Here is a 25,760-nt window from a genome sequence, read left to right as displayed (position 1 = left end):
TGTTAGTACATTTTTATGGACGAGAACACAGGCTCACGAGGTGAGGTCTTGTGCCAAGGGTATGAAGCTAATCTAGAGGGTGAGCTGGAACCCAAACTCAAATGTACATGCTCTTTCCCTTACCTGTTTCTGCCTATGTTAAGCATATTGTTAGCTAAGTGTAAGGAGGACCTTCTGGCCACTTTGTGTTTTAACGTTTAGCAAAGTAGGAATGACCCCCCCTCCCATCCCTGAGGCCCACTATCACATTGTACCACACTGCCAACTCCCTGGGAGAGGACCATCGGGACAGGGCAAATGGGTCAAGGATTATTATGTTGCCTACACTTGGAATTTAGGAAAGCTCCTAAATCATTATATCTGAAATGTTTGTTCTCAGGATACTGGGTCCTACGTGGTCTGTATCCCAGTGTCTTTTTTTTTAATCAATGGATTTGCCTAATAGGGGTATTTCAGTTTGCATTTGAGGAGAGCCACCTATCCTCTGTAGGTGTCCTGATGTGCATGCCTTGCTGGATTTTTAAAATTTTTTAAGATTTATTTGAGAGAAAGAGTGAGCACAAGTGGGTGGGAGGGGCAAAGGGAGAGTGAGAAGCAGCAGACTGCCTGCTGAGTGGGGAACCCAGTGCAAACTCAATCCCAGTGTACTGGGATCATGACCTGAGCCCAAGGCAGAGGCTCAACCAGCTGAGCTACAGGTGTCTCTGGATTTGATAGCTTGGGCTCTGGCAGTGGAAGTACTTGGGCCGCAGCAGAATACCTGCTTCTCTGCCTCAGAGTACAGGTTCCTCCTGGGGTCCACCAGTCCTCTCAATACCCATTTCACAATGGGCGTTTCAAGAGTAGGAGTGGAGACAGTTGATACAATCTCCCCCACTCCCCCATGATATAATCTTAAAAACTTAATTTGGCTATATTAGCTTTTCAAAAAGATACTCAAGTATAAAAGTAACATGGGTGTTAAAAAGAAATCCACGGACGCCTGGGTGGATCAGTCAGCTAAGTGTCTGCCTTTGGCTCAGGTCATGATCCCAGGGTCCTGGGGTCGAGCCCCACACTAGGCTCTGTGCTTAATGGGGAGTCTGCTTCTCCCTCCCCTGCTTGTGCTCTAACAAATGAGTAAAATATTTAAAAGAAAACTTCCAAGGTGAAGAACATCTTCTTTCCATTCGGCTCAGAAAAAGTAACAAATATCTGCGTTGGAGTGTTTTTTTTCTTTTCAGAGAATTTGCTAAGAACACAAAAAAACCTCTCCAAGTACTCAAAAAGGTATTCAAGTATGCATGTTGCTGAGACCTACCTGCTCAAGATGGCCAAGTAGCAGCTGCCAGTTTAGAGACAGGCCCCCACAGGCACCCTCCCACCACTTCACAGGCCCCGCCCCTCAAGCTCACCTAGGTCGTTCCCCCTTCCCCTAGCTCACTAGATCTCCACAAGAGCCTAGGTCGCCCAAAATTCACCCTGGGAATGGCAAACTTGACAGCCCGCCTTCCAGCACTCCTGGTCTTCTGGGGGTTGCTGCCCAGTTCTCCTGACTCTAAGGGACAAGGGCAGATGACCCAAATTAGGTGGTCAGCAACCTATTAGGGCCAGCAAGCCCGGGCCCTGGGCTCCCACCCCTCAGAACCCCTCACTCCAACTGATCTTCACTCAAACCTATACCACACGAAGCTCTATGAAGGAGTAGCAGCCTCTCTTCTGTGACCAACAGGTGACCTTTATCTGTTGTGTTCTTCTCATGGGTCTAGTGACTGGCAGTCCGGTAAACCCTAGCTGGGTGCCTGTGACACTACCCCCTTAAAATACATTTTAGGGGTAACCTTTAATTTGACCTAATTTACACACTATTTATTTGCTTTATAAACTCTCCCACCAGTACTATTTTTGGCAATAGCCCTCCCAGTTGAACGAGATTGGTACAGAACACACAGGAGAGACCAGGGCAGCAGGTTTCAAAAACTCACTTTATTCCAATGTGAAATGAAGACGTGATGGTTTAAAAACAAGAAAAAGTTCTTGCTCAGCGGTGGGGAGGCTTCGCTTGCTAGCTCACACCCACTGCCTTTGAAACAAGGTATCTGGACAGACCATATCCAGAAGCAGCTCCCCACAGAGCCCCCAGGCAGAGGCCCCAGCCCGGGAACAGCTCCCTCAAGCTCCCCAGGGTGGCCATCTCCCCTGGACCCATCAGGGCTCCAACAGCAGGCACAGAGAAGCGGCACAGGTGGGCAGGAGAGGGAGTAGCTGGGGCTCGCGGGACCCACCGCCTTCCAGGGACACCCCCCAACCCGCCCCCGAGCTCCTCTCCTCTCTGTAGGAGGTGCTTGTGTGACAAGGACCAGGTAGGGAGCTGGGCTCTACCAACAAGTGGCAATCACTCCTGTATCTAGTCAATTCCCCGTCAGGATCCACGACTCAGCCCTGATTCCCCCCTAGGCCCCTACGCTTACCCCAGCCCCACTGCGCGTCAGACCGCTCAGGTTAAAAGGGGGAGGATACATTCAGACTGTAGCCCCTAGGGTTAGTTAGCCCCAGCTGGGACACAGGGAGTGGGGAGGCATTGCCTCCTGTTGGGGCCCAAGGGTGGACAGGCCAGGGCTGGGAACAGGGTGTCTGTCTAGGGAACCACCACTGCCCACCCTTCCCCCTGAGTCTGAGCACAGCAAGGCCAGGCCCAGTCACAACTAGGAAAGCCCCTGCTCTCACCTTGCCACGAAGCTAAAGTGCACCCCCACCCTCCAGCCCTGCCACAGAGCTTTGAGTCCCCATCCTAGACCACAGGAAAGCTCCCCTCTATTTGGCTTCAAACCTGGACTTTAAGCCAAGTCGGGCCCAGGGGCAGTGGCAGCAAAAGCAGCAGCCATAATGTCAAACATACAAATGACCTGAGAAATCTCATCTTCACGTCACCCACTCGAAACCAACGTGGGGCTATGTACAAATTAGGAAGGACGGATCGAGACGCTCATGGGCATGGACACACTCGCACACAACTGCTTGAGGATGGGGGGCCCCTGCCCCCCAACTGGGAACTGTTGCCCACACACTCCATTCACGTGTCTTCAATGAGGCCTCTGGATCGTATATTCATTGAACCAGTGCAAAAACAACTCTGGGGTGGGGGGGCAGGAAGGCCAGGCCAGGGTCCCAGGAGGATGCTTGGTGGTGGGGTTGGGGTTGGAAACATGGAAGAGGGACTCGTTTCCTCTCCCGACCTGTAGGGCATGCCCCCTTCTCCTGGAGTCTAGATCACTGGGTAACGGGGCAGCTGGCTGAGAGTCCATCTGTTTGTCCCTTTCTATCCCTGCAAGCTCGGGGAAGAAGGGTCCTTGGCAGCCTGGGGCTGGGAGGCTGAATCCTCTGGGGCCCCTGCTGGCTCAGGCTCGGTGACCATGGGTTCCTCAGCCTTCTCCCTGTTTCTGTTGGCCTCCTGGAGCTGCTGCCGCCGCGCCACCTCAGCTTTCAGATTCTCCAAGTCTTTTTGGCTGAGTAAAAGGACAGGGATAAAGGGCAGGTGTCAGAGCAGGCCTGGACCCTCACTGGCCCTGCCTAAACCTAAGCCCGGCACAAAGTCAGTCTCCTTTCTTTGGCAAGACACGTGTAGAACAAGCGCTTCTCTCCGCAAAGTCAGAAGGCTTCTAAGTGCTAAAACAATTAAGCGCTCCAGCTGCTGGCCACCCCCTCCCGTGAAGGCCTGGCTCCCACTCAGCCTTCACCTCCAGCTCGAACACGTGGCCCCTCGGGTCCTCTCCCACAGCAGCTGGCACACAGGGCACGAGACGGGTGAGGGCAGGCACACAGCAGGTAGGCCGTGGTGCCGGAGGCCCGGCTGACCACACCGCAGCCCCTAGCGGTGGGCAGGGCCGTCTGGGCCATCAGGGCACAGCGGAGCCCGGGGGTCTGGCCGTGGGGCGTGCACCCACGGAGGCAGTGGGAGGCCGCTCTTTGTGCACGCGCAAGGGGAGATTGCTGACACACAGCAAGTGCAGGGGGGAAATACAGCTCTGTCCCTGCTCTGCTACGACTGTGTGCAAATAAAAAAATGGGAAAACAGGAAAAAAAATCCAGGTGTTCTCTCAACTAGGCAGAATGTTCCCTGAACAATCCACCACGGGCTGTCCTTCTCAAACCCGAGCCATGACAGTGAATGATTTATTTGGAAAAGCGCAACACGAAAGCCAGCTTCCCCGCAGGAGCGCGCGGGACTCACCTGAGGGGAATGAAGAGGATGCCGTTGATGACGTTGAGCTGTTCCAGGACGCTGGCCATGCTGGGGGCTGTGAACTGCAGGGCAGCAGGGAAGATGAGCCCTGAGCGGCGCGGGGTGTCGGGGGGCGGGGGTGAGGGGACACCCACCTTGAGGGGCGGGATGTTGGCGCTGGAGCCATTGCGGTAGATCTCGTTCATGGTGCGCTGCAGGGCCACGGCCTGCTGGGTCAGGCACTTGAGGTACTCGGAGCTCTCCTTGGTCTTCTCGTGGTCCTCGCCCAGCTATGGGGCAGACCGATAGGCAGGAGGCCATCAGCGAGCCCATAGCCACCCCACACGGCCCCTGCCCCCCCACTGCCACCTCAGCCCCCACCACAGCCCACCTGGGTCTTGTAGATGGTGTAGCCTTCCTTCTCGTGCTGCAGGGCCGACCGGAACTCGGCTTTGCTCTCGTAGACCCGGGCGACCAGGTGGTGGCTACAAGGACGCGGGCACAGCACAGAAGGGACAGGAATGGGCGGGGGCGTGGCAGGCGCGCGCGGACCCGGCTAGATTCCGCTCTGGAATCCCCCCCAAGGGGAGCAAGCTGGCCCAGGGCTTGGGGGAGAGACCAGGCTGAGATAAAATTTCCTTAGGAGCCAGCCGGAAGATAGGACGCTGGCTCCCCTGTCCACCCTCCCTCTGAGTGACCCCCCCCCACCGGGACCTTGTCACTGTGGCCCTGGGCACATACCCGATACCCTCCCCCTCCGCCCCTAACCCAGCATGGCCTCACCTGAGGGCCACCTTGAGGGACTTGGGCCCGTGGTACTTGGTGCTGACAGCCAGCGCGTTCTCCAGGAAGCGCAGCGACAAGTCATACTCCATTACTCCATGCAGCACCAGCCCAATGTTGTTCTGAGGGCAGCGGGAGGACCCAGGTCAGTCCCGCTGCCCCAGGACTAAGGCTCGCGCCTACCTGGCCTCCCACACCCACCGGCACTCACATCCAGCAGCGCCATCTCAGGGTGATCCTCCCCGAACACGAGCAGGGTGAGGTAGCGGGCGCGGTACAGCAGGCTCAGGGCCGTGGACAGCTGGCTGCTGGCAAAGCAGTACAGGGCCAGGTGCATCTGTGGGGGCAGCCGTGTCAGGCCCGGGGCTCATGGATGCCCTCCCCCAACCCCGACCACCCCCACCAGCTGCTCACATATTCCTGGATGGTGTTGGGGTGCTCAATGCCCATCACACGCTCGCTCATCAGCACAGCCTTCTGTTGGTTACTCAGGGCCTGGGAGAGGTGGGGAATCGTCATCCCAGGGTGGGGAGCTCCCCACATTGAGTCTGCCTGGCCCCCAGGTGGCTCAGCCTCCTCAGCAGAGAGGTGTTCAAAACTCAGTTCTGAGCACAGAAGGTCATGCCCCACTTTGAGGCCTTTTAAAATAGCTTGTCCTGAGCCTTTTGCCCCTTAACAAAATCTGTGCAAACATCTATACAAATCAAAAATGAGGCTAAAGATAAAGCAGTAATAAAAAGAGGCACACACAAACAACAGACAGACTCTAGGGTTGAGGCGTGGAGGCCTATAGGGCACCTGCCCCAGGAAGCAGCCTCTTGAAGTCCTGGGCCAACAAGGCAGGTGAAGCCCAGCAGGCCCAGGAACGCTCAGAGACACCCCACGCAGCTCTCACAAGGTCCCAAGCCCTGTGACCAAGAAGCCATCCTTCCCACTCTCCTTAGGAAGGGAGGCTCCGTCGTCACCCACTCCGTCCACAAGCATGGCGGCTCTCCCGACAACCTAACTATGGAGCTGCAGAGCAGGGGAAGCAAGCCCAGGCCAAACAAGCCACTCCCCAGGGTCCCCTGGTCTCTGCTCCTCCCGGGGGGGCTCCCAAGGAGAGCAGCACTCTTGGCCCCACAGATAGGGCACAGTTCCCCAGGCCTGGACCTCCGCTTCCTGCGAAATGGGGTGAGAACACAGCCCCGGCTCCCTCGCTCGCCAGCCCCCAGTGCCAGGCTAGGCACCAAGGCCTCCGCTGACACAGCCCAGAGGGTGCTCCAGGCCCACCTCGGCGTAGTCGCCCATAATGTAGTGGAGACGAGCAAGGAGGCGCAAGCAGGCGCAGATCTCCACGTGCATGGCTCCGTACACGTTGTTAAACAGGTTCAGGGCCTCACTGATGAGCTCACAGCCCTCCTTCAGGAAGCCTGCAGGGCACCCCCAAGGGTGGCAAGGTCAGGGCCGGGCCAGGGGACACCCCTCCCCCCGGCCACACCTGGTCACGCACCCTGCTGTACTTTGGCCTGCCCACTCTGGAAGAAGTGGAAGGCATCCGAGGCCTTCGGGTTGACATGCTTGACCACGGGGAAGATATTGAGCACGTCCTCCTCGGTGAATGCAGGTTTGTGGCGGCTGTCAAAGCTGTACTCCTTCAGCAGGATCTGGGGGACACAGCCCAACACCCGCGGGTGGCCTCAACCCCAGGCTCAAGTGGCCAGCACCTCCCAACCTACCGTCCCAGGTCGTCAGAAAGCCACACTCCCCCACCACCCTGATGGTCCCATAGATGCCACAGGAGGGAGGGAGGGCAGGGGAGGGGCCCTGAGCCACCCCACCTGGATTCCGGTTTTCAGGGAGATTTCCCGCAGCAGCGTGATCTTCTGCAGGCCATAGGTCTCCACAGCCTGGTCCACGGTCTCGCTGAGGGAGAGGCGGCATGTGGGCCCAAGCAGCCCAGCCCCTCTTGGCTCCCTCTTCCACCCCTGCCTCCCCACCTGAGTACCAAGTACTCACCAGCCAGGACCCACACCAACAATCCCCATCCCTGCTCCCTTCCTCCTCTCCCAGCCCACACCCAGCAACCACAGACTGAGGCCCCGCCCCCACCGCGTTGCTCACTCACCACTCAAGGCTGAAGTCAAAGTAGTTCTTGGCCTCCTGGCAGATATTCTTCCAGAGCTCCTGGGGTGTCATGACAGCCCAGGCCGTGTTATCTGCCGCCCCTGGAGGCCGGTTTCTCCTCCTCCTGTTCCTCTTCTTGGAGATGAGCTCGTCAGCAGGCAGATGGGCCACAGGGTTGGGGTAGGAGCTCAGGAAGCAGTTGAGAAAGTGGCTGATGGCAGCCGAGAGGCCCGAGAGCTCCACTCCCTGCAAAGGAATTTGGGACTCGAGTCATACGGGCCCCCCCACCGCTCTGCCCCACGTGGTGGGGGTAAGGGTACTGGCATTACCTGTAAGTACGTCTTGAAGATGTGCTTGGCGGAGCGGGTGATGAGCTCTCCGATGCCGATTTTCTGCAAGGGTTCAGAGAAGGGAGTCTGGGTCCAGCCCAGACCTCCACCCAGCCCCCGCCGTGGCACAGCCCAGCAGCCCAGGAGTCACGCACATAGATGTGGTCCAGCTGCTCTCGGGCTGGGCTCCGCAAGACCAGGTCGAGCACCTTGCCCAGGTAGCGCATGTTAATGCCCCGTTGGCGCATCACCTCGGCTAGCGTGGCCCCGTCCATGGGCAGCACCGCGTGCTCGATGCAGTCCTTCACCTGCAGGCAGCAGCACATCAGGCTCCCCCAGCCTGGGCCCTCCACCTAAGCCCGCCCCAGGTCTTCCTGGCGGGGGAGCTCATGCTATCCTGAGGTCCTGAGGGAAGGAGGGGACTGAGACTTGGGCTCACAGCTGGGAAGAGTGAAGAAGACAAATCAGCAGTCGAGACATGAGAAATGTGTCCCCCAGTCTTCTGCACAATCAACAGGAAAATGGGAGACAGCAGTCACCCTGTGACAACCAGCCTACCCAAGAGAGAAGTAGGGATGAGAGAGCCCCACTGACAGAGCCCAACAGAATGAGGGTGCCCCTCTGGGCACACAGGACAGAGCAGAGGTGACCACTTGGGGTCCCTAGCACTGCCAAGTCTTGGAAGTTTGTGCCAAGCCTCAGAGAGATCAGGCAGGGGGCCAGGGCACGGAACACTTGGCTCAAAGATCTGAGAGAAGTGTGCCACCCAACCACAGGGCTACCTTACTAGGAAACAAGTGCCCCATCATCCAAAGAGCCTACATACAAAGCATGTTGAGGCTCAGAGGACAGGATCCTCCCCACCTTTTTTACAGCTGCCCGCTTGTCCTGTCACACATGGGCTCAGAGGACCAGACCCCCAGCTGCCAGCTGCTCTGGAAGGCATAACAGAGCAGACTCTGTGCCTGATGCCTCCCTTGGCCTCTCTGGGTCAGCGGCCCCATCTCTATGACGGTGACAAATGCACTCTGCCCCGTCTGTCTCACAGACCAGCAGGTCTAAGGAAGTTACTCCTGGAAAGGTTCTACAAGTTTCCAGAAGTGGATGGATGAGGAACCAGGGCCTTTCACAGCAGGCCCCGCGCAGCCCCTCACACCAGTGGCACCTCCCTCACCAAGCCGGGGATCTGGCAGGACAGCAGGAAGGCAGCGGCGTCTTTCAGCAGCTGCTTCTGGTCCCGAACTTCCTCCTGGCAGGACTCTGGGAAGCGAACCCCTGGGGGAAGGAGAACAGAGGCCTGAGCCAGGCAGAGAGGAGGCAGGTGGGGGAGACAGAGAGCAGCACCCACCAGAACCCAGGGCCCCATAATGACCCCCAAAGGATTCTGTCCAGCCTAATGCAGAGCTTGCCTGGTGAGAAGATGTCAGGGTTGAAGCGAACGTCAAAGGCTGTGCTGCTAATGGAGCCAACTGCCTTGCAGGCGTTGCGGATCACCTCCCGGCTCCGAGGGTCTGCTGTGAAGACACGGCCGGCTGGGAGGCAGCGCCCCTCCCCCAGCGGTGGGAGGTGCCACGCGCCCCCGGGCCTTGCCCCAGATCCACACAGAAACAACTGCCAGGACAGATGCAGGTTTGGCCCTCCCGACATCCACGGCGGCCCCACCTGTCCCGTCGTCTGAGGCGATGGTCTCTGCCAGCTCCTTCACCTTGGCCAGGCCACTAGCGCCACCCCCTTCCTCCTCACTTCCGGCCTCAGGTCCCGGGGGATCTTCAGGCTTTGACTCCGAGGACAGGGAGTCCCCGTTCTCCAGCGTGCTGGGGCTCTCCATCCTGCCAGCCTTCTGCTGCATGAGCTGCAGGGCAGCCAGCTTCATGAACAGGAGGTACCTAGGGCACAGCAGGGCAGGCAAAGCAAGACATGGGAGAGCAAGTCTCACTGGCCAGCAGCTTCCTGCTGGCTGCAGCGACCTGCGACATGCCCCAGACTCCTGGCCCCTAAGAGCGTGGGGACGCACCGCACCCCAGCAACTCCAACCAGCCACCACAGGTCACTGCAAAAACTGAGCTCTTCCCAACTGGAAGGCGGCAGACAGAGTGTGAGTGGGGCAGGGGGCAGGGGCCAGGGGCTCCATGCATGCCAGGCTCTCAAGGGAGATGGACGGCAACCTCACTGGCATTTTGAGGAGACTGGTTTGTGGTGTGGGACATTTGATGTGGCTGACTCCTAAGCACTGAATGCCAACAGTGGTGACACCTCCTGGTACTGGAACATTTAAAACACTTTAGCAGGGGTGGTTGGGTGGCCCAGTTGGTTAACCATCTGCCTTCGGCTCGGGTCATGATCCCGGGGTCCTGGGATTGAGCCCCGCATCCCCACGTCGGGCTCCCCCTCTCTCAGCTCCTCCTCACTACTGTGCTCTCGCTCACTCTCTCTCAAATGAATAAATATAAAATCTTCAAAACCAAACAAAACACCTCTAGCAGATTTCCTATGCCCCCTTGAAGGAAGAATGCCACCTCCACGGGAAGCCCCTGCTCTCGCTGACTGTTGCTTCTCCACCAACATAAAGCTCCAATACCCTCGCTGCAGAGCTGGAGGTCATCCGGGGGATGCCGGGGGTGTAATGACAGTGGCCAAAGCCTCTCCCAGCAAGGATAAGGCCCCGGCACTGCCTGCTGGCGGGGCGTCCTCCGAAGCCTGGGCCCTCACCTGTGCTCCACAAAGGCATCCACAAGCTCCTGGCGCAGGCAGCATAGCTTGTGCCGGTGGGCGCGGGGGAAGCCGGCGCGGGTGCACTCCTCGGGCAGCGCCTCGCCGGGCACAGGCAGGAAGTTGAGGTCAGGGGGGAAGGTGCGCAGCAGGTCGAGGATGTAGTGGCGACCGTCATTGCCAATGATGCCCTTGCACTCCACAGAGGAGCAGAGCTCCACCTCCTCATCCCGGTCGTTGAGCACCCGGTGCCTCAGGATCTTGAGAGGCCGGCTGGTGCGTTCCAGCAGCTCCAGGTATCGAGGGTGCGACATCACTGTCTTGCCAAAGTCAATGGAGCCGTAGATGACACTCTGCTCCTGGTCCCGCTCCAGGATGCCCGGGATGATGGACTGGGCCGTGACGCGGTAGCCACGGTAGTCCACCACCACCGTGCCCAGCGTGTACAGCCCCTCCACGTCCACTGCATTGTACGTGCGCACCCCGTTCAGGTCATTGGTGGGTGCCACATACGCCGCCACGTCCCCACCGAAGTCCTTGTAGTGATCACGCACATCAAAGCCCAAGCTAAAGAAGATGTTGTTCCAGATGAACATCTGCATCTTGGTCTCCTCGCTGGGGTTGATGGCCATCACGTTGCCATCAATGACCGCCATGGCGCCCCGCGTGGCCGCGGCCGTGAAGTCACTGTGCACCTGGGAGGGGCCAAGACCAGGAGGGTGAGAGAAGCCCCACCCCCAAGAGCCGCATGTTTCAGCCCACCTGGTCAAGCTCGCCCAGACAGTGGGGGCAGGTGGAAGGCCGTGGGGGTCATGGAAGTCTAACCTCAGTTTCCTCCCACTTGTAAAAGGGGAAGAAACCCTCTTCTGAGAAAAGAAAAAGTAATTTATGCTCAGAGAGACGGCAGAGCTTAGGGATTCACAAGGAGGGGAAGGACAGGAGCAGGTCTCAGATCCACCCATTATGTGTCAGGTGAACTTGGCCAGGTCAACGCTCAGACCTGTGTCCCCTATCTATATAACAGTGATCTTGGGGCACCTGGGTGGCTCAGTGGGTTAAAGCCTCTGCCTTTGGCTCAGGTCATGATCCCAGGGTCCTGGTACCCAGTCCTATATCTGGCTCTCTGCTTAGCAGGGAGCCTGTTTGCCCCTCTCTCTCTGCCTGCCTCTCTGCCTACTTGTGATCTCTGTCTGTCAAATAAATAAATAAAAATCTTTAAAAAAACAAAACAACAACAAAAGCAAACAGTGATCTTTACAAGGTGTCCCAAAGATGACAGGAGGCAATGCCCATAAAACATCGGACACAGCCTCTGGCAAAGTTTGTACTCAACACAGTGAGATCTCATGTTTACCATTATCATTACCATTACCATCATCTCTAGGCAGTGAAAGGTCCCAGTGGCAGAGAGCGGAGGGTGGGAAGCCGGAAGGAACCTGTCACACAGTGCACAGTGGAGGAGGTCCCCCTACCCTCTGCCCAGCTCATGGACTCCAAGTCTCGAAGAGGTCACAGAACAGAGCTGAGACAGTCTGCCCAGAGAGAAGTCAGCCAGTGCCCTGCAGGGTACCCTACCAGCCCTCTTGGCAGGTGACAAGCTGGCCTGAGACAGCCAGTCGGGCAGAGAGAGCTGTAGGCACCTTGAATATAGCTCTTTCTCGAAGCAGCCGTTCAGGCAGGTTCTTGCGGGGCAGTTCCCTTGTCGTCTGCAGCTCCTCGTTCCAATCCCGGGTCTGCAAAGGGACCAGGGAGGGAGATGCCGACTCAGCCCAGGCCCCAAGACCTGCTCTGCACAGCCCCTCCCTCCACCTGCCTGTGGACAGTCTCAGAAGCTCCCGAGAGAACAAGACACAAGCAGAGGTGCACAGAACCCAGCCTGGCACCCACCCAGGGAGGGGGAGAGAGGGGCTCAGGGAGGGCGGGGCCAGGCTGCAGGCACCTGTCCAGGAATGTGCTCCTCATAGCCCAGCCTGGAGGTGTAGGCATCCTCTGCACGCACACAGTCCATGGCGTGCTCAGCCTGGGGGGCTGTCCAACTGTACACCTGGAATGGGGTGGCAATCCTCTCGAAGGGGTGGCGCTGGACCCTGCGGCACCGAGGGGGGAAGATGGGGAAGACGGCCAAGCTCAGAGCCCAGGTCCAGTGACCTTTTCTGAAGCTCCCCCAGCTCTCATGCCTCCTGGCCCAGAGATCCTGCCCCCTCCCAGTCTAGTGGAAGAAATAAATGAGGACCTCTTCTGGGACTGCTGTGCTGGGGTATCGCTGCTCCTTAAGGGAGGCTCTGGGGTCCCAGGGGCTGAGGGCATAGGGCTTCTGAGGGCAGCCATGTTGAAGCTCAGGCCGGCAGGCTGGCCCCGCCCCCTCATGGGGGATGAGACAAGGGGCAGAGACCGGGCCAAGGCGCTACCTCTTTTTCTGCAGCACGGCGAAGTTTTTTTTGAAGGTCGGGCTGATCTGGTTGAGCAGCTCCACCAGGGAATGGCTGAGGAAGCGGGGGCTGGCAGGCTTAGGGTTGAAATGATAAGCTGTAGACCTGTGGGAAGAGGATGGTCACCGCACAGGGCACCGCAGAGAGCTGCCCGAAGCCCCAGATGGGCTCACACAGGGACTCACTGATTCAGGTAAAAGCCCCGCGTGGACGCCGTGATGCTGACTTGCCGGTCCTCGGCTGTGATCACAAATAGGTACATGAGGTCCCCGTGCATCTTGCGGTTCCCAGGGGGTGGGTTCCAGCCACTCATGGTGAGCACTTTCAGGCACTGAAGGGGCTGCAAGAATGGCCAAGCATGAGTGGGGGCCAGGCCTCTGGGTGCAGTGCTGTCCCCCCAATGCCCTGCCCAGGGCCTACTCCCCAGCTCTGTTCCGGGAGTACTACCTTCCAGTCACGGTTCTGGGGCTGCAGGGGACACAAAGGCCGCTCCCGGCTCCCTGGAAGGATGTACTCAGGGGGCGTGCAGTCAATGGGGTCCATCTCCAAGCCCTTCTTCCGCTTCCCGCTGTCTGAGGGACCCGAGGCTGATGGTCAGCACAGGGCCACCCAGGGGCAAACTGGCCACAGCACGGATGCCTCCAGCCCTGCCCCCTTCTGGTGGCAAGGCCTGGCCCCCAGCCCCTTCACTGACCCCTGGCCAATTTGCCCCTGGACCCTCTGCCCAACCCCCAGCCCCAATGCCTCCCGCACCTCCCAGGTCGCCGTCAGTAAAGACGCTCAGGAAGGACAAGGAGTTGCAGTCAACCCCGTTGAAGGCATCAGATGGGTCCAGGCTCTTGAGCAGGTCTCGGACGTGGCGCACATGGATGCGGGCCTCACGGACTGTGTACGGCTCTGGTGGGAAGGTGAGGGGCAGCGCGTAAGCAGGGCACATCCCCTGCTGCACCAACATCCCCAGCACAGATGTCGGCCATGGGGCTACCATGATGGTCTTGATTTTCACATTTTTGGCCTCCACTTATAAATTCCACTATGAGCACATAAGCTGGAGTGCTGGACTCAACACCCCCCGCCTTTCTGTTAGGCAGGGATGCTTGTTTGCAAAGAATCTACTGCCAAAGGGCACAAAAAACATGCCTCCAAAGCACACAGGCCTCAGGGAGCCCATAAAAATCTCCTGCTCTTTCACAGGTGTCCCAGGTGGATAGGCCCAAGTTGCTGTGGGGCCCCTACACCACAGCCTCAGTGCTGCTCTCCTAGGGCAGCCCTTGCTTGGGTGACCTGAGGACTTCCCTGTAACTACAATACTGCCCCCTAATATATGCTTTGTGAATTTTAATGGGGGCTCTTCTTAGGGAGGAGACTTCATCATCAAGTAAGTTTGGGCACACTTGCATTACACTTTCCACATTTGCTTTTAACAAGCTCACACTGGCTGGAAACTCTGAGTTCCCTCTCCCCTGGGGACCCAAGGTCAAGGAACTTTTATTTTACAGGCAGACCAGCCTCGCCACATCTGTCAACTGCTGTACATGGGGCCCAACTGCTCTATGAGAGAAGTGAAACCTTCAGTTTCCTTAAATTTAATGTTTCTTTCTTCTTTTAAATTCTAAACTGTAATCAATTTTTTTTTAAAGATTTTATTTATTTGAAAGAGAAAAAAAAGCAGAGGGAGGGGCAGAGGGAGACGCATGCTTCTGGCTGAGCAGGGAGCCTGATGTGGACTCGATCCCAGGATCCTGAGATCATGACCTGAGCTGAAGGCAGATGCTTAACGCACTGAGCCACCCAGGTGCTCCAAGATTTAACTTTTTTTTTTTTTTTTTTAAGATTTTTTAATTTATTTGGCAGACGAGATCACAAGTAGACAAAGAGGCAGGAAGAGAGAGAGGGGGAAGCAGGCTCCCTGCTGAGCAGGGAGCCCAATGCGGGGCTCAATCCCAGGACGCTGAGATCATGACCTGAGCTGAAGGGAAAGGCTTAACCCACTGAGCCACCCAGGCGCCCCATTAACTTTTCTCTCTATAGAATTTGGGCTAATTTCAAGCCCTTGGTACTGTTTGTTTTTTAAGACTTTATTTATTTGACAGAGAGAATGCATGTGCACATACACTAGCAGGCGGAGCAGCAGGCAGAGAGAGAAGCAGATGCCCCGCTGAGCAGAGAGCCTGACTTGGCGCTTGATCCCAGGACCCTGGGATCATGACCTGAGCTGACCTAAGCCAAAGACAAACGCTTAACCAACTGAGCCACCCAGGAAACCCAGCTGGCACTGTTTTTTCTTTTTTTAAAAAGCCATGACTTTGATATTTAACCTACAATGTTGGAGGGTACACGTGTGAAGGCCTGGGGAGCAGATCCAGGCTCCAATCCTGTCTTCACAAGTTCAGTACTGTTCTGAACCTCCACACACTCATCTGTGACACTGAGATACCAGCCAGGGTGGGTGGAGTGCGACCTGGCCCCATCTCCATGTGCCCTCCCTTGGCAGGCTGCCCGACTTCTGGACAAACCTTCCACCACACGTAGCACCGAACCCTCCTGTAGGCCCTCGACGCTGCGCAGCTCTGAGAAATGGTCTAGCATGTTGCCGTCCAGGTGCAGTGAGAAGCAGGTGCGGTGGCATGTGTCTTCGCGGTCCATGAGTACTTGGTGGATCTCCTGTACCATCTCCTGGGGGGACACCTACCAAGGGAAAGGTCAAAAACACCCTGGTGAGAACATACTACTTTCCCTACAGTGTAAAACTAGGACAAGTGACAGCCAGGCATGGCCTTCCAGCCTTGTCCTCCCTAATGGGCTTGTGCTCTGGTCCCCAGCACCCTTCTTCCATCTCACCTGTAAGGAAAAGGGCTCAATCCCGGGTGCCAGGATCTTCACAGAAAAGCCTGTGTCCTGAATGACAATGACTTCCTGTCCAGTCGCCTCCTCTCCCGGCTCAGCCTCATCTAGACCATTTTCCCGGGGCAGCTCAGCAGCTCTTTCTTCCTTCTTTAGGCTCTCTGGACAGTCCCCATTCAGCAGCATGACAGACGGCAGCTCTGCAGGTAACAAGAAAGGAGCTGAGACAAGCGGGGCCACCTGCCTACCCACCTGAGTGGACACGTGCACCAAAGAATGGCATCTGCATCTCCTCCCGAGACTCGGCTCTACCAGAGACCCCACAGTCCCACTCACACTGGGCACACAACTTCCCTCAACCCTGGCCACCTGGAGACCCCTGCTTTCTCCCCTCCACATCCTGCGCCCTCCCTTCCCATCTGGTCCCCAGTCTTCCAGTCTGGCTTCCATCCGAGCACACCACCCAAATCCCTCTCCCCAGAGGCACTCCAAGGGCCAAACCCAACTGTCTTCTCTGTGTGTAACTTTTCTGCAACACCCGCCACTGCTCACCCTCTCCTCCCCTTCCCTATAGCCACTGATCCCTTGTTCCCTGTTCCTTGCTTTCTAGCTCCACCACCCCCAGCAGCCCAAGCTGAGGGTGTCCCAAGGCCCCAGCCTCTCCTGATCTTCCATGACTTCAAATGCCCTCCCACCATGCAGCTAACCTGCTCACCTAGGCCTTGCTCAAACTTTTCAAGATGTAGCCATCCCTTCGGCATAACCAGAGTCTCATCTTGTTCACATGGAATTCACCTTCCTCAGTAAGGTGGCCTCTGCTCTGTAAATGCCCCCTGAACCCCAGTCACCCAGCCTAATCTCCAATGGTCAAGGAACCCAACCTCTGCAGCCATGGCCCCGGACAGGCCATCTTCCCTATTTCAAGAGCACCACTTGGAATCCACTGCTCACAAGATCCAAGTTTCTTAGGCCAGCACTCTGAGGCACCAGCCCAAAGTACATCTCAACTCCAGCCAGCTCTCCCAGTCAACGTCTCAGATACACCCAAGTACTACGAAGCCTGAGAACAAGCTCCACATCTTCCCTTCCACCTCTGTGCTCTTGTGCAGCTCATGCTGCCCACTGCACTGGGCAAACTCCTACTCATCTGTCAAGGGCCAAGTGAAATAAATCCCCTTCTCTATTTATTTAGAGCACAAGTTGGGGAGGGGGAGAGGGAGAGGAAGAGAGACTCTCAAGCAGATTCTATGCTCAGCGCTTGGAGCCCGACACAGGGCTGGAATCTCATGACCCTGAGACCATGACCTGAGCCGATATCAAGACTCGGATGCTTAACCGCCCGAGCCACCCAGGCTCCCCTAAATCCCCTTCTCTAAAGCCTGCCCAAATGGGCCCTGACAACAGAATCACTGCCTCCTTATTGCCCCCTGAGACATGGTGACCACCCCCCAGAGCACTGTTCTATCATTTGGGGCCGGGGGTGGGGGGGCTGTGCACACTAGCAGCTGTATCTTCTTCCTTCTGTCTTTCCTGCACTCAACAGAAAAGTACCGAATTAATGAGTTAATTACTGCAAACGTGGAGTTAAAAGTCCCATAGATGGGAACAGCACCCAATTCACACGCTGTGGGGAAAGAGAAGAAAGCAGGTGACAAAACCTACCCTTTCTACCCAGCCACTAAGGGGAGTAAAGGAGAGCCTCCTCCTTGCCCCGGGGAGCAAGGACTGCCTCACAATCATGCCAGGAAGACACAGGCCTGCCCATTTGGCCCACGGGGATTTCTGCCCATGGTCTGCCTGGCAGCCAAACTGGCCCCTTGCTTGTCTGAGGGGTCCAGACAGCTCAGCTCAGCTCAGCCAGCCCCGGGTCCATACCCCACCTCCTCTTCTTACTGGTGTTTTCCCCAGACTTTTGTGAGCCTTACCCAGACCCACCAGAAACGTGGAGCCAGGGGCCTCAGAAAAGGAGATAAGCCTAGCACAGAAGAGCACACCAGGGGGGTGCGCTGAGAAGCAACTCCCTCTTCCCTGTGTCCCTTCAGCTCAGTGATCAACAGGACCACCAGGAGCTAAGACATAGCTCCCTCCACCTCTCTCCAAATAAGGACATCTGGCCCAGAAAAGTTCAGAGCCTTGTCCAAGGTCAAGAGAAGACCCTAGATTCCCCATCAAGAGCCCACACCACCATGCCGTCACACCGCCCTCAATCTTATCCACTATGGACCTCCAAGGACTGTTATTATACCCATCTTGTCCCAGCACACCTCTCCAAACCTGAGGTGGAACTCCTGAGAACAAGGACACTCGAGGACCTCTAATGAGCCCGCAGCCCCAGCAGTGCGATCCCAAGCCCCTAAAGTGAGCAGCCACCCCAAAGGGAGAACTTGGCTGACTCTATGACCAAGCAGGCAGGAGGGTGGGGAGAAGGGCGGTGCTTGGTCAGCTTCCAAAAGCAGCAAGAGGAATGGCAGATATGAGGTGGCACTTCCCCTAACTGGGTCCCTGAAAAAGGCTTTGCTGTTGGAAGGAGCCCCCTCCCCCCAATACGGTACAGCAGCGCTGAGGTCTAAGACCCCCACAAGTGAGAAGTCAGAAACCAAACCCCAGACAGGCAGCCTGTGCTCCCGGAGTCTGGGCCAGGAAGGATAGGAAGGAGGGCAGGGAAGACAAGGCAAGGGTAGCCGCAGCTCCCACCCCTCTTCCCCAGGCTGGGGAGCCTGCCCAGAAGGTACCTCAGCACCATGTTATGCCCCAGGGAGGTACCCAATCCCCTATCAGATTTCAAAGGAATGTGACTGGTTCCCAGGGGCCTCCATGGCCCCAGAATGCTGGCTCTGCCTCTCCTCCTTCCTCTAAGGAACCCTGAAGATCTCCCTACCGCTGGATTAAGGCCAAGTGATCTCCCCACAAGAGGCTGGCTCCCCGCCCCCACAGCCCACCTGGTGCAGTTGGAGGCTGCCCTCTCCTGGACTCTGGAGTCTCAGAACCGCCACCGCAGCGAGGCAGACAGCTCTCCGGCTCGGGTTCAGCACTGCCTGAGTCCCCTGTCCTGGCCTCTGCCACTACCCTCGCCCCCATGCAGCCGGTCAGCCCAGGGCTGGAGCTCTGGCTGGCTTCGGGTTTCAGTGGGGCCAGGCCTGCTGGGGCAGCCCTGGGAAGGGCACACTCCCCCTGCCTCGCATCCTGCTCAAGGTCGGCCAGAAGGACGGCTGTGGGCCAGGAGGCCCCAGTGGCTCCAGGACCCCAGGGGGAGCTGCTACCAGTGCTCAGGTCCAGCTCCCTGTACCCACCAAGAGGGGGGTCACTACTGGTGAAGCCATGGAGGGGGCAGAACCCAGCATTTGGGGTACCTGGGTCCCTCAGGATCGAGGGCCCTGGGGACTGGCCGGAAGGGGCAGGGCCCAGTAAAGGGGTCCTCTCCTCAGCCCCAACCCCAGTGCGAGTGGGCAGGACGGCTTCAGCCAGCTGCCAGCAACAGCTGGCGCAGACCCGGGCCCAAGCCATGAGACGGCTACCCCATCTACCCCGTCCACCAGTCGCAGACGCTGTGCACCCTGCCTGCCTTCCTGGGTCAAGTAGCTGGCTGAGGCCTCTGGCTCCTGCTGCCCCCTGCAGGTGACCTGGCAGCTCTCCTTCTCCTGACAGTCACTGGTTCTGGTGGGAAGGGGGAAGGGCCCTCAGTCTCCCAGAGGACAACTGCACCAGGGGCCCAGGCCTCCAGCTCCACCAAGAAGCTGGCAGGCTCTATCTTCCCTTCCCAGCAGCCCCTGCGCTGCCAGGAGAAAACCAAGTCTCTCTCTGGGAGAAAACAGAGCTGGCAGCAAGAGGCCGAAGGCCGCTGGGCTGTGGAGAAGGAACATGCCCAGCCTCGCCAAGGCACCTTCCCAGGGCCTCTGACTTGTTGCCAGGGCCCAGCCAGCACTGCTCTGGCATCCATGCAAGCCAGCGTGGGGGCGGGGAAACAGGCTCCCTCCAGGACCACTCCCCTCCAGTCCTGTCCCAGGCAGGCCCTCAGCATCTCCACAGCCCCCACCAAGGGGGGGCTCCCGTCCACACATGCTGACCAGATGGTAAGAAGGACCAGACCCAGGCAGAGCTCCTCTTATCCTGCCCTCTTCTCAAACACACCCAAACCCTCTGGAAAAGGGGGTGGGGCAGGCACCCTGGCAATGACCTCTGAGTAGCAGCATCGACCATCTCCATTCTGGTTCCCAGAAAGCCTGTGCTCATGCTTGGCCCATCCCACAGCAAGTCCCTCAATCAGCTCAATAGGCCCATCTCACTTGAGGAAACTGAGGCCCCAGCGGCCAGTAAGCAAACTGCCCCAGGACCCAGAGGCGACAGGTGGCCAAGCCACGTCCAGAAAGAACTAGGTCTATCAGGTGTCCAAATCCATGCCTCGGAGTGCCACTTCCCCAGGCTGCAGCACCCACCAGGTACACGGCATGTCTTCCTCCTCCAGGACTCAGGCCTCAGGCCAGTAGGCAGATCTGTCTCCAACCATAGCACTCTCCCAACCCTCTACAACCCTGGGCCAGCACCCCCTCTTCTCATATCCCAGGGGGCACCCCTAGGATCTGGGCTTTAGAGAAGGGGAAAAGGTGGTCCTCTGCAGAATGGGAAGGGGTTGCCCAAATTGCACACTGCACCCCCCCCCCCCAGTCTTCACTGGCTGGATCCAAATGAGGACATAAAAGCGTACACCTGGACTGGGAGCACAGAGCCCCCATGGGCTGCAGAAAGGAGGAGTTAGAAAAGAAACTTAGAATATCCCAAGCGGCCTGTGTCTTCTCCAGCCTGGCATGGCCTCCCTCACTAGACTGTGCCAGGGCCAAGCCCTGCCCCAGTCAAGGCCTCAACAGGTGGGGCTCCAGCAGGAAGTAAGGCCCCAAAAGACACATCACCCCTCCCAGGAACGCAGGGCTTCAAAAGAAAAGGGTAGGGCCAGGCAGGCAGCCTATGGAAGACCCCCGTGATATGGGCATCTGTCTCCTTCCCGTCTCCTCTGGCCAGAGACAGGTCTGCAAGGTCTGGAGACAGTCCTGTGATCTTCAAGCTGGTCTACTCAGACCTCCCCACATTTAGAGCTTTAGGATTCTGTTAGAGAGCTCCCTTAAGCCCTCAAGCTCCTCCCCAGTCCACCAGCCCCCTTTTCGCTCTGGGCCTCAACTCCAAGGAGCCCTCCCCTAGGCAGGAGGAACTTGACACACCACTGTGAACTTGAAAAACCTGCCTGTTCTCTTAACCCCTAAAAGCAGCTTTATTCCCAACAAGGTAACTGACCCTTGCCCCCAACCCCAAAAGGCCTGGATTACCTCCTCAAAGGGACTGGAGAACCTTCCAGAGTTGAGTCCTAAGGGTCAGGAGCCTAGATGAGAACCTACTCAGGGATCACCATTAAGGGCATGATCCTTCTTTGAATAGATTCAGGACAGCTGTAATTCAAAGCCTAACTATCTATCTTGCTTCCCAGAGACATAAGGGGCCAATGCCCCCCCCAGCCCCACCCCAAGCACTACCAGTTTCCTAAAAATGAACAGCTGTGCCCTTCCCCTGACCCAGGTTGCCCCAGACAGAGCCTCTCAGCACACAGCAGAGACAGGGCTTTACTCAAGCCTGCAGGGAAACCCTCCAACAGACTCTCCCCTCCTCAGTCCCCATGTTCTCAACATAAACCCAAACAACATGCCTGTCCTGGCTTCCTCTGGGACATGCAGGGGAAGCCTTGGCATGCTGGCCATAAGCTAGAAATCCAAATGCCCCCCGCAGCTACAATGCTGTGTGACCTTGGACAAGTCACTTTATCTCTTCAGGTCTCTTTGCTAGAAGGGAAATCCGCCAGACCCAACCTCCTCTTATCTAGCCTGCCCCACTGATTCAGAGCCCCATCAGGGTAAAAAGCCTGGCAGGCTGGAGTCATCAGCATCTGTTGTTCTGCCCAAACCCTGGCCTTATCTAGGCAATCAGCAAAGCTGCCACTGTACCTATCCCCAGCACAAGGTAACTCTGCTGTGACACCATCAGAAAGCCTCCTAAATATTGTTCCCATCCTGACCCACCGAAGCTGGGAACGGAGATGAAGATGACAAGTCCCTGCTGAGAAGCGCTGAGGGGGGGTGAGTGGAAGACAGGGGTAGTTCTGCATCCCACCACTAACCAGAGGGACCACAGCCCAGGACTGGGGCCCTGAAGGATGATTTGGAGATGACAACCAAGGCTGGAATCTAAGACATGATGTAAGGAACAGAGAAAGTCCAGGAGAAACAGATGAAGCAGGCCCCACCAGAGAAAAGCTGCAGCCACTCCCAAAGCCAATGCCACATAGACCCCACGGGGGAGAGCTGGGAGCTCCACTCCATACGGATGACCTTTGCCTTAAAAACAGCAACCCTGAGCTGATCCACTTTTCGCAATAAGGCGGGTTAATGATCAAGTTCTGGCACAAACACCTACTCCTGCCAAGGAGTTTGGCTCTACCCCCACACCCAGGCAGACCCTCTAGGTCTGCAGATCAAGCCAACACCTAACATGGAAGAGATCAGAGCCTGAACACCTAGGGTTAAAGCACTGCCTCTGGGAATGAACCAGACAAGCCCCCTCACAACACACACCCACCCCCAGCTCGCACTCTTCTCCACAGACCATGGTGGGAAGTCCCAGGTTGAGCTTTACTCGCAGGGCTGCAGTCCTGTACGCACGCAACGCTTCAGATCCTGACGGGAAGGGTGCCAGACCAAGCAAGTGTCAGCGACCCCAGCAGGGAGGGTTACCCAAGCCCGCGCGCTCAGGGGGTGGGGCCACCGATTCTATCCGTCTGCGGCGGCGGCGCACCCCGAAACCGCGTGCGCGCGCACGTGTCCCCCCTAAGGCTGTCTACCTGGGACCCCACGTGCGAAACCCAGGCCGCAGCCGGGGGCGACAGTGAAGGTGACCTTCAGGGCGGGGGCGGCCCGGTAAGATGCAATCCGGCACGGCGCGGAGGGAAGGCGGCGGTTCCTGCAAACCCCGAATCCACCCTCCCACTCGGCCCGGTCCAGCCTCCCAGCCCTGCTGACCGCTGGCCCCAGCCCCGCTCACCGGCCGCGCCCGGCCGCCCCTTGCCACCGGCCTGCGAGCTGGGCTCCCGGGCGCCGTCGGCCGGGGCAGCCGCCGGCAACTCGTCCGTTTTGATGACCATGGCGGCGGGAGCGGGCGTCCTGTTCGGCTGTCCGCGCCGCCCGCCGCGCCACTAACCCAAGTGCCCTGCGTGCCGCGGCCGCTGCGGGAAGGACGGAGTCACCGGCCCACGTGGTGCGCGCTGTAACCTTTGACCCCACCGCCGCTCCCCTGCCCCGCCCTCGCGCCAGGCCCGGCCCACGGAAGCGCGCGAGGGACAAAACGCACCGTGCTCGTTGGCCGCCCACCAAAGGCGGTGACGTTCCCGAACGCCTTAAAGGGAACGCACTGTGACTCCGAGTACAGAGAGGCTTCTGGTCCCCTTGAGGGGCGGGGCTGCGGAGAGACGTCCTTGCCGTTCTTAGACGTCCCGCGGGCGCCCTGACCTTGGGTGGAGACTCATCTGGGACAGCCATTGCTCACCGTCCCCTCCCCCAATGGCCCTCTGTTTCCTATTGCAAATCTGCCAAATGACCACGCGGTCTCTAATCTGCGGTGTCAGTGTGATCCACGGCACCCTCCTCACAAGGCTTGAAAGGGTGGAGCTGGGGTGCGTCTAGTTTCTTGAGGAAGGGGTGCAGGGCAGTTAAAGGGGATGCCGTGTCAGAAATGGAGCCACCAAACTTTGCTGTGAGCTACAACGTGCTCCTCCCTACCAGCGGCCTCAACAGCCCCCACCAGATGGGTCCTTACTTCCAGGTTGGCACATTATTCCCATTTTTCAGTGAAGGAAGCTGAGACCAAGGTCACACAGACAGCGAGAACAAGAGCTGAGTCAAGCTAAGTGCGCAACCTGGACACTTTACAGTCGTTCGTTATTTTAGGAGTCTGGGTTTTGGTGGGGACTGAGAAGTGAGGTCAGAGAATGCTGCCCAGGTAGCATTTTTGCCAGGTCTTGCCAGTGAGCTGACATTCTCCAGGGAGAGAGGAGGGAGGCTTGGGAATCATTTAAGGCCTGTTCCTGACATTTGCCAGGATCTGATGGGAATTGGGAAGCTGGAACTGCAGAGGTGTGCTGGGCCCTGGAGCCTTGTGAAAATTCTGAAGAAAAGCAGACTTTGTCCTGGAGTACAGGTACTGGGAAGAGGAACTAGTGAAAGTTTTGGCAGCATTTAAACCGGAGGAAGGGAGATGAGAAATGCTCTGAGAGCTGTGTGGGGGATAAAAGGACGCTGAACTAGATGAGGGGCAGAGGAGGGTGGACCATTGCACAAGAAGCCTGGAGATAAAAGAAAGACCTGGCTACTGGGTGTATAAGGCAGGCAGGCAGGACGGGGTATAAACCTAATACTTGATTAGATTGGAAATCTGCATCCTACAACCTCTACCTTGTCTCTCTCTTCGTAACTTGGAGCGAGGCACTTCTATTCCACCAAATCTCAGGAGCTTCATCAAATACGCCCATCTGTCTAGCCTCTCACTAGCTGTTGTGAGGAGATGGTGGTCATCAAAGTATTTTAGATAGTGTGAAACTCTGGGTGATTCACTGTGTCTTTCCAGCACAGCTTGCAAAAAGCTCAGCGCTGCCGGAAGATCAGAGATACCAGACCCAGTCCCTGCCAGGAGTAGTTTCAATCTGGTGGATGAAGTGAAATGCACACAGCAACCTCATGTCCATGGCTACAGAGGAAAAGCCTTTAAGGATGGCTGTTTTAAGTGTGCACGGGAGGCAGTCAGGGAAAGGGCTTCTGGAAAGAGGCAGCTCTGAACTGAGCTTCAAAGGGTAAGAAGGATTTTATCGAGCAAGTCAGAGGAATTATGCGGGCAGACACAGAAGGAAGGACTCTGGGAATTTATTCACTCAGTGATTTATTTTTTTAATATTTTAATTTTACTTAAAATTTTAGGTAACACATGCACGTGGTTCAAACTTCAAAAAGTACAAAAGGGTATACGTTGAAATCTCTCACCTGCCCCCCCCACCTGCCACCTAGGTTCCCTCCCCAGATCACCAGAGTTACCTGTTCTTTTATACTCTTTGCATATAAGAGTGTGTATAGATATTTTTCCCCTTTCATTACACAAATGTTAACACACTGTACCTGCTATTCTTTACCCTGATTTTTTTTTTAAAGATTTTATTTATTTATTTATTTATTTGTCAGAGAGAGAGGGAGAGAGAGCGAGCACAGGCAGACAGAATGGCAGGCAGAGGCAGAGGGAGAAGCAGGCTCCCCGACGAGCAAGGAGCCCGATGTGGGACTCGATCCCAGGACGCTGGGATCATGACCTGAGCTGAAGGCAGCTGCTTAACCAACTGAGCCACCCAGGCGTCCCAAAGATGTTATTTATTTATTTGAAAGTGAGGACAAGCAAGGGGTGTGGCAGTTTCCCTGTGGCAGGCAGAGGGAGATGGAGAAGCAAGCAGGCTCCCTGCTGAGCAAGGAGCCTGATGTGATGTTGGGCTGGATCCTCAGGTCCCGGGGATTGTGACCTGAGACCAAGGCAGACGCTTAACCAACTGAGCCACCCAGGGGCCACTCCCCTGATTATTTTACTTGACAGTACACTCTGGAGATCGTTCTGTATCAGTACACAAAGAGCTTTCTCATTCTGTTTTATGGCTGGATTATATTCCAGTATGGTGCCATAATTCTTTTAACTAGTCTCCCAACTGATGGGTACTTTGTATCCATGAAACTCAATTGTGCCTAGTCCAATGTAGCTGAAGGTAGAAGGCCTCCATGTTGGTAAAGTTACTCATAACCAGAAATGTAGGTGAATTTTAACACTAGGAGCAGCAAGCCTGGTAATAGGGAAACATACACAAAAAGCGTCCTCCTCTGGCCACTTTCTCTGTCTGATGGCTGACCTCCAGTAACATATTAAGCAGACAGTTTTTTGCTTTCAAGCTGCCTCCACCAATGTCTCTTCATCATGGTCTTTAAAAAAAAAAAAAAAAGATTCTATTTGTTTGGAGGAGGGAGCGGGGGAGGAGTAAGGAAGGGAAGGAGCAGGGGAGGAGGAGCAGAGGGACAAGGGGAGAGGGAGAAGCAGGCTCCCCACTGAACAGGGAGCCTAATGCAGGGCTGACGCAGGGCTTTATCCCAGGACCCCAGGATCATGACCTGAGCCCAGGTGCCCCTCTTCATTATGGTCTTTTTTTTTCTTCATTATGGTCTTAAGAGCAGCTACAACCACCAATTTCCACAACTCTTCCCACCAGTGCCTATACCTTGTGCCATGGTTAGATGACTATGTCCG

At 56.9% G+C, this 25,760-nt stretch overlaps 1 protein-coding gene across 2 annotated transcripts; it reads right to left on the bottom strand.

Moving 5' to 3' along the window:
• Positions 1 to 1,945: 1,945 nt before the first annotated feature.
• LOC111151552 (clustered mitochondria homolog) lies at positions 1,946 to 22,572 on the bottom strand. 2 transcript variants are annotated; one of them, XM_022509617.1, is made up of 26 exons: positions 22,479 to 22,572; positions 15,399 to 15,601; positions 15,074 to 15,245; positions 13,311 to 13,454; positions 13,005 to 13,129; positions 12,743 to 12,897; positions 12,537 to 12,662; positions 12,068 to 12,215; positions 11,769 to 11,861; positions 10,129 to 10,823; positions 9,082 to 9,305; positions 8,829 to 8,933; positions 8,594 to 8,694; positions 7,575 to 7,727; positions 7,420 to 7,482; positions 7,092 to 7,336; positions 6,805 to 6,889; positions 6,477 to 6,630; positions 6,257 to 6,396; positions 5,399 to 5,479; positions 5,196 to 5,321; positions 4,985 to 5,106; positions 4,593 to 4,686; positions 4,357 to 4,491; positions 4,211 to 4,284; positions 1,946 to 3,485 (listed from the first exon to the last, which is right to left on the bottom strand). In XM_022509617.1, the coding sequence occupies exons 2-26, from the start codon at positions 15,585 to 15,587 to the stop codon at positions 3,299 to 3,301; spliced, it is 3,936 nt and encodes a 1,311-aa protein (XP_022365325.1). In that variant the 5' UTR covers positions 15,588 to 15,601; positions 22,479 to 22,572; the 3' UTR covers positions 1,946 to 3,298. The 2 variants fall into 2 exon arrangements, with proteins under 2 accessions (XP_022365325.1, XP_022365324.1); XM_022509616.1 differs by lacking the exon at positions 22,479 to 22,572 and adding an exon at positions 18,341 to 18,948.
• Positions 22,573 to 25,760: the final 3,188 nt, after the last annotated feature.

This window comes from Enhydra lutris, unplaced genomic scaffold, assembly GCF_002288905.1.
Source record: "Enhydra lutris kenyoni isolate GAN:26980312 unplaced genomic scaffold, ASM228890v2 scaffoldscaffold26, whole genome shotgun sequence".
NCBI lineage: Eukaryota > Metazoa > Chordata > Mammalia > Carnivora > Mustelidae > Enhydra > Enhydra lutris.
This window is presented reverse-complemented; position numbering and strand designations above follow the sequence as displayed.

Bases quoted from the DNA above. Each gene is read 5' to 3' on its own strand.
- LOC111151552 (XM_022509616.1), bottom strand. From the start codon at position 18,905: ATGGCTTGGGCCCGGGTCTGCGCCAGCTGTTGCTGGCAGCTGGCTGAA. The intron at 12,663-12,742 runs GTGAGTCCCTGT...CTCTTCCCACAG, and splicing joins CGGGGCTTTTACCTGAATCA to GTCTACAGCTTATCATTTCA. The intron at 8,934-9,081 runs GTGGGGCCGCCG...GTGTCTTCACAG, and splicing joins CGCCTCAGACGACGGGACAG to CAGACCCTCGGAGCCGGGAG.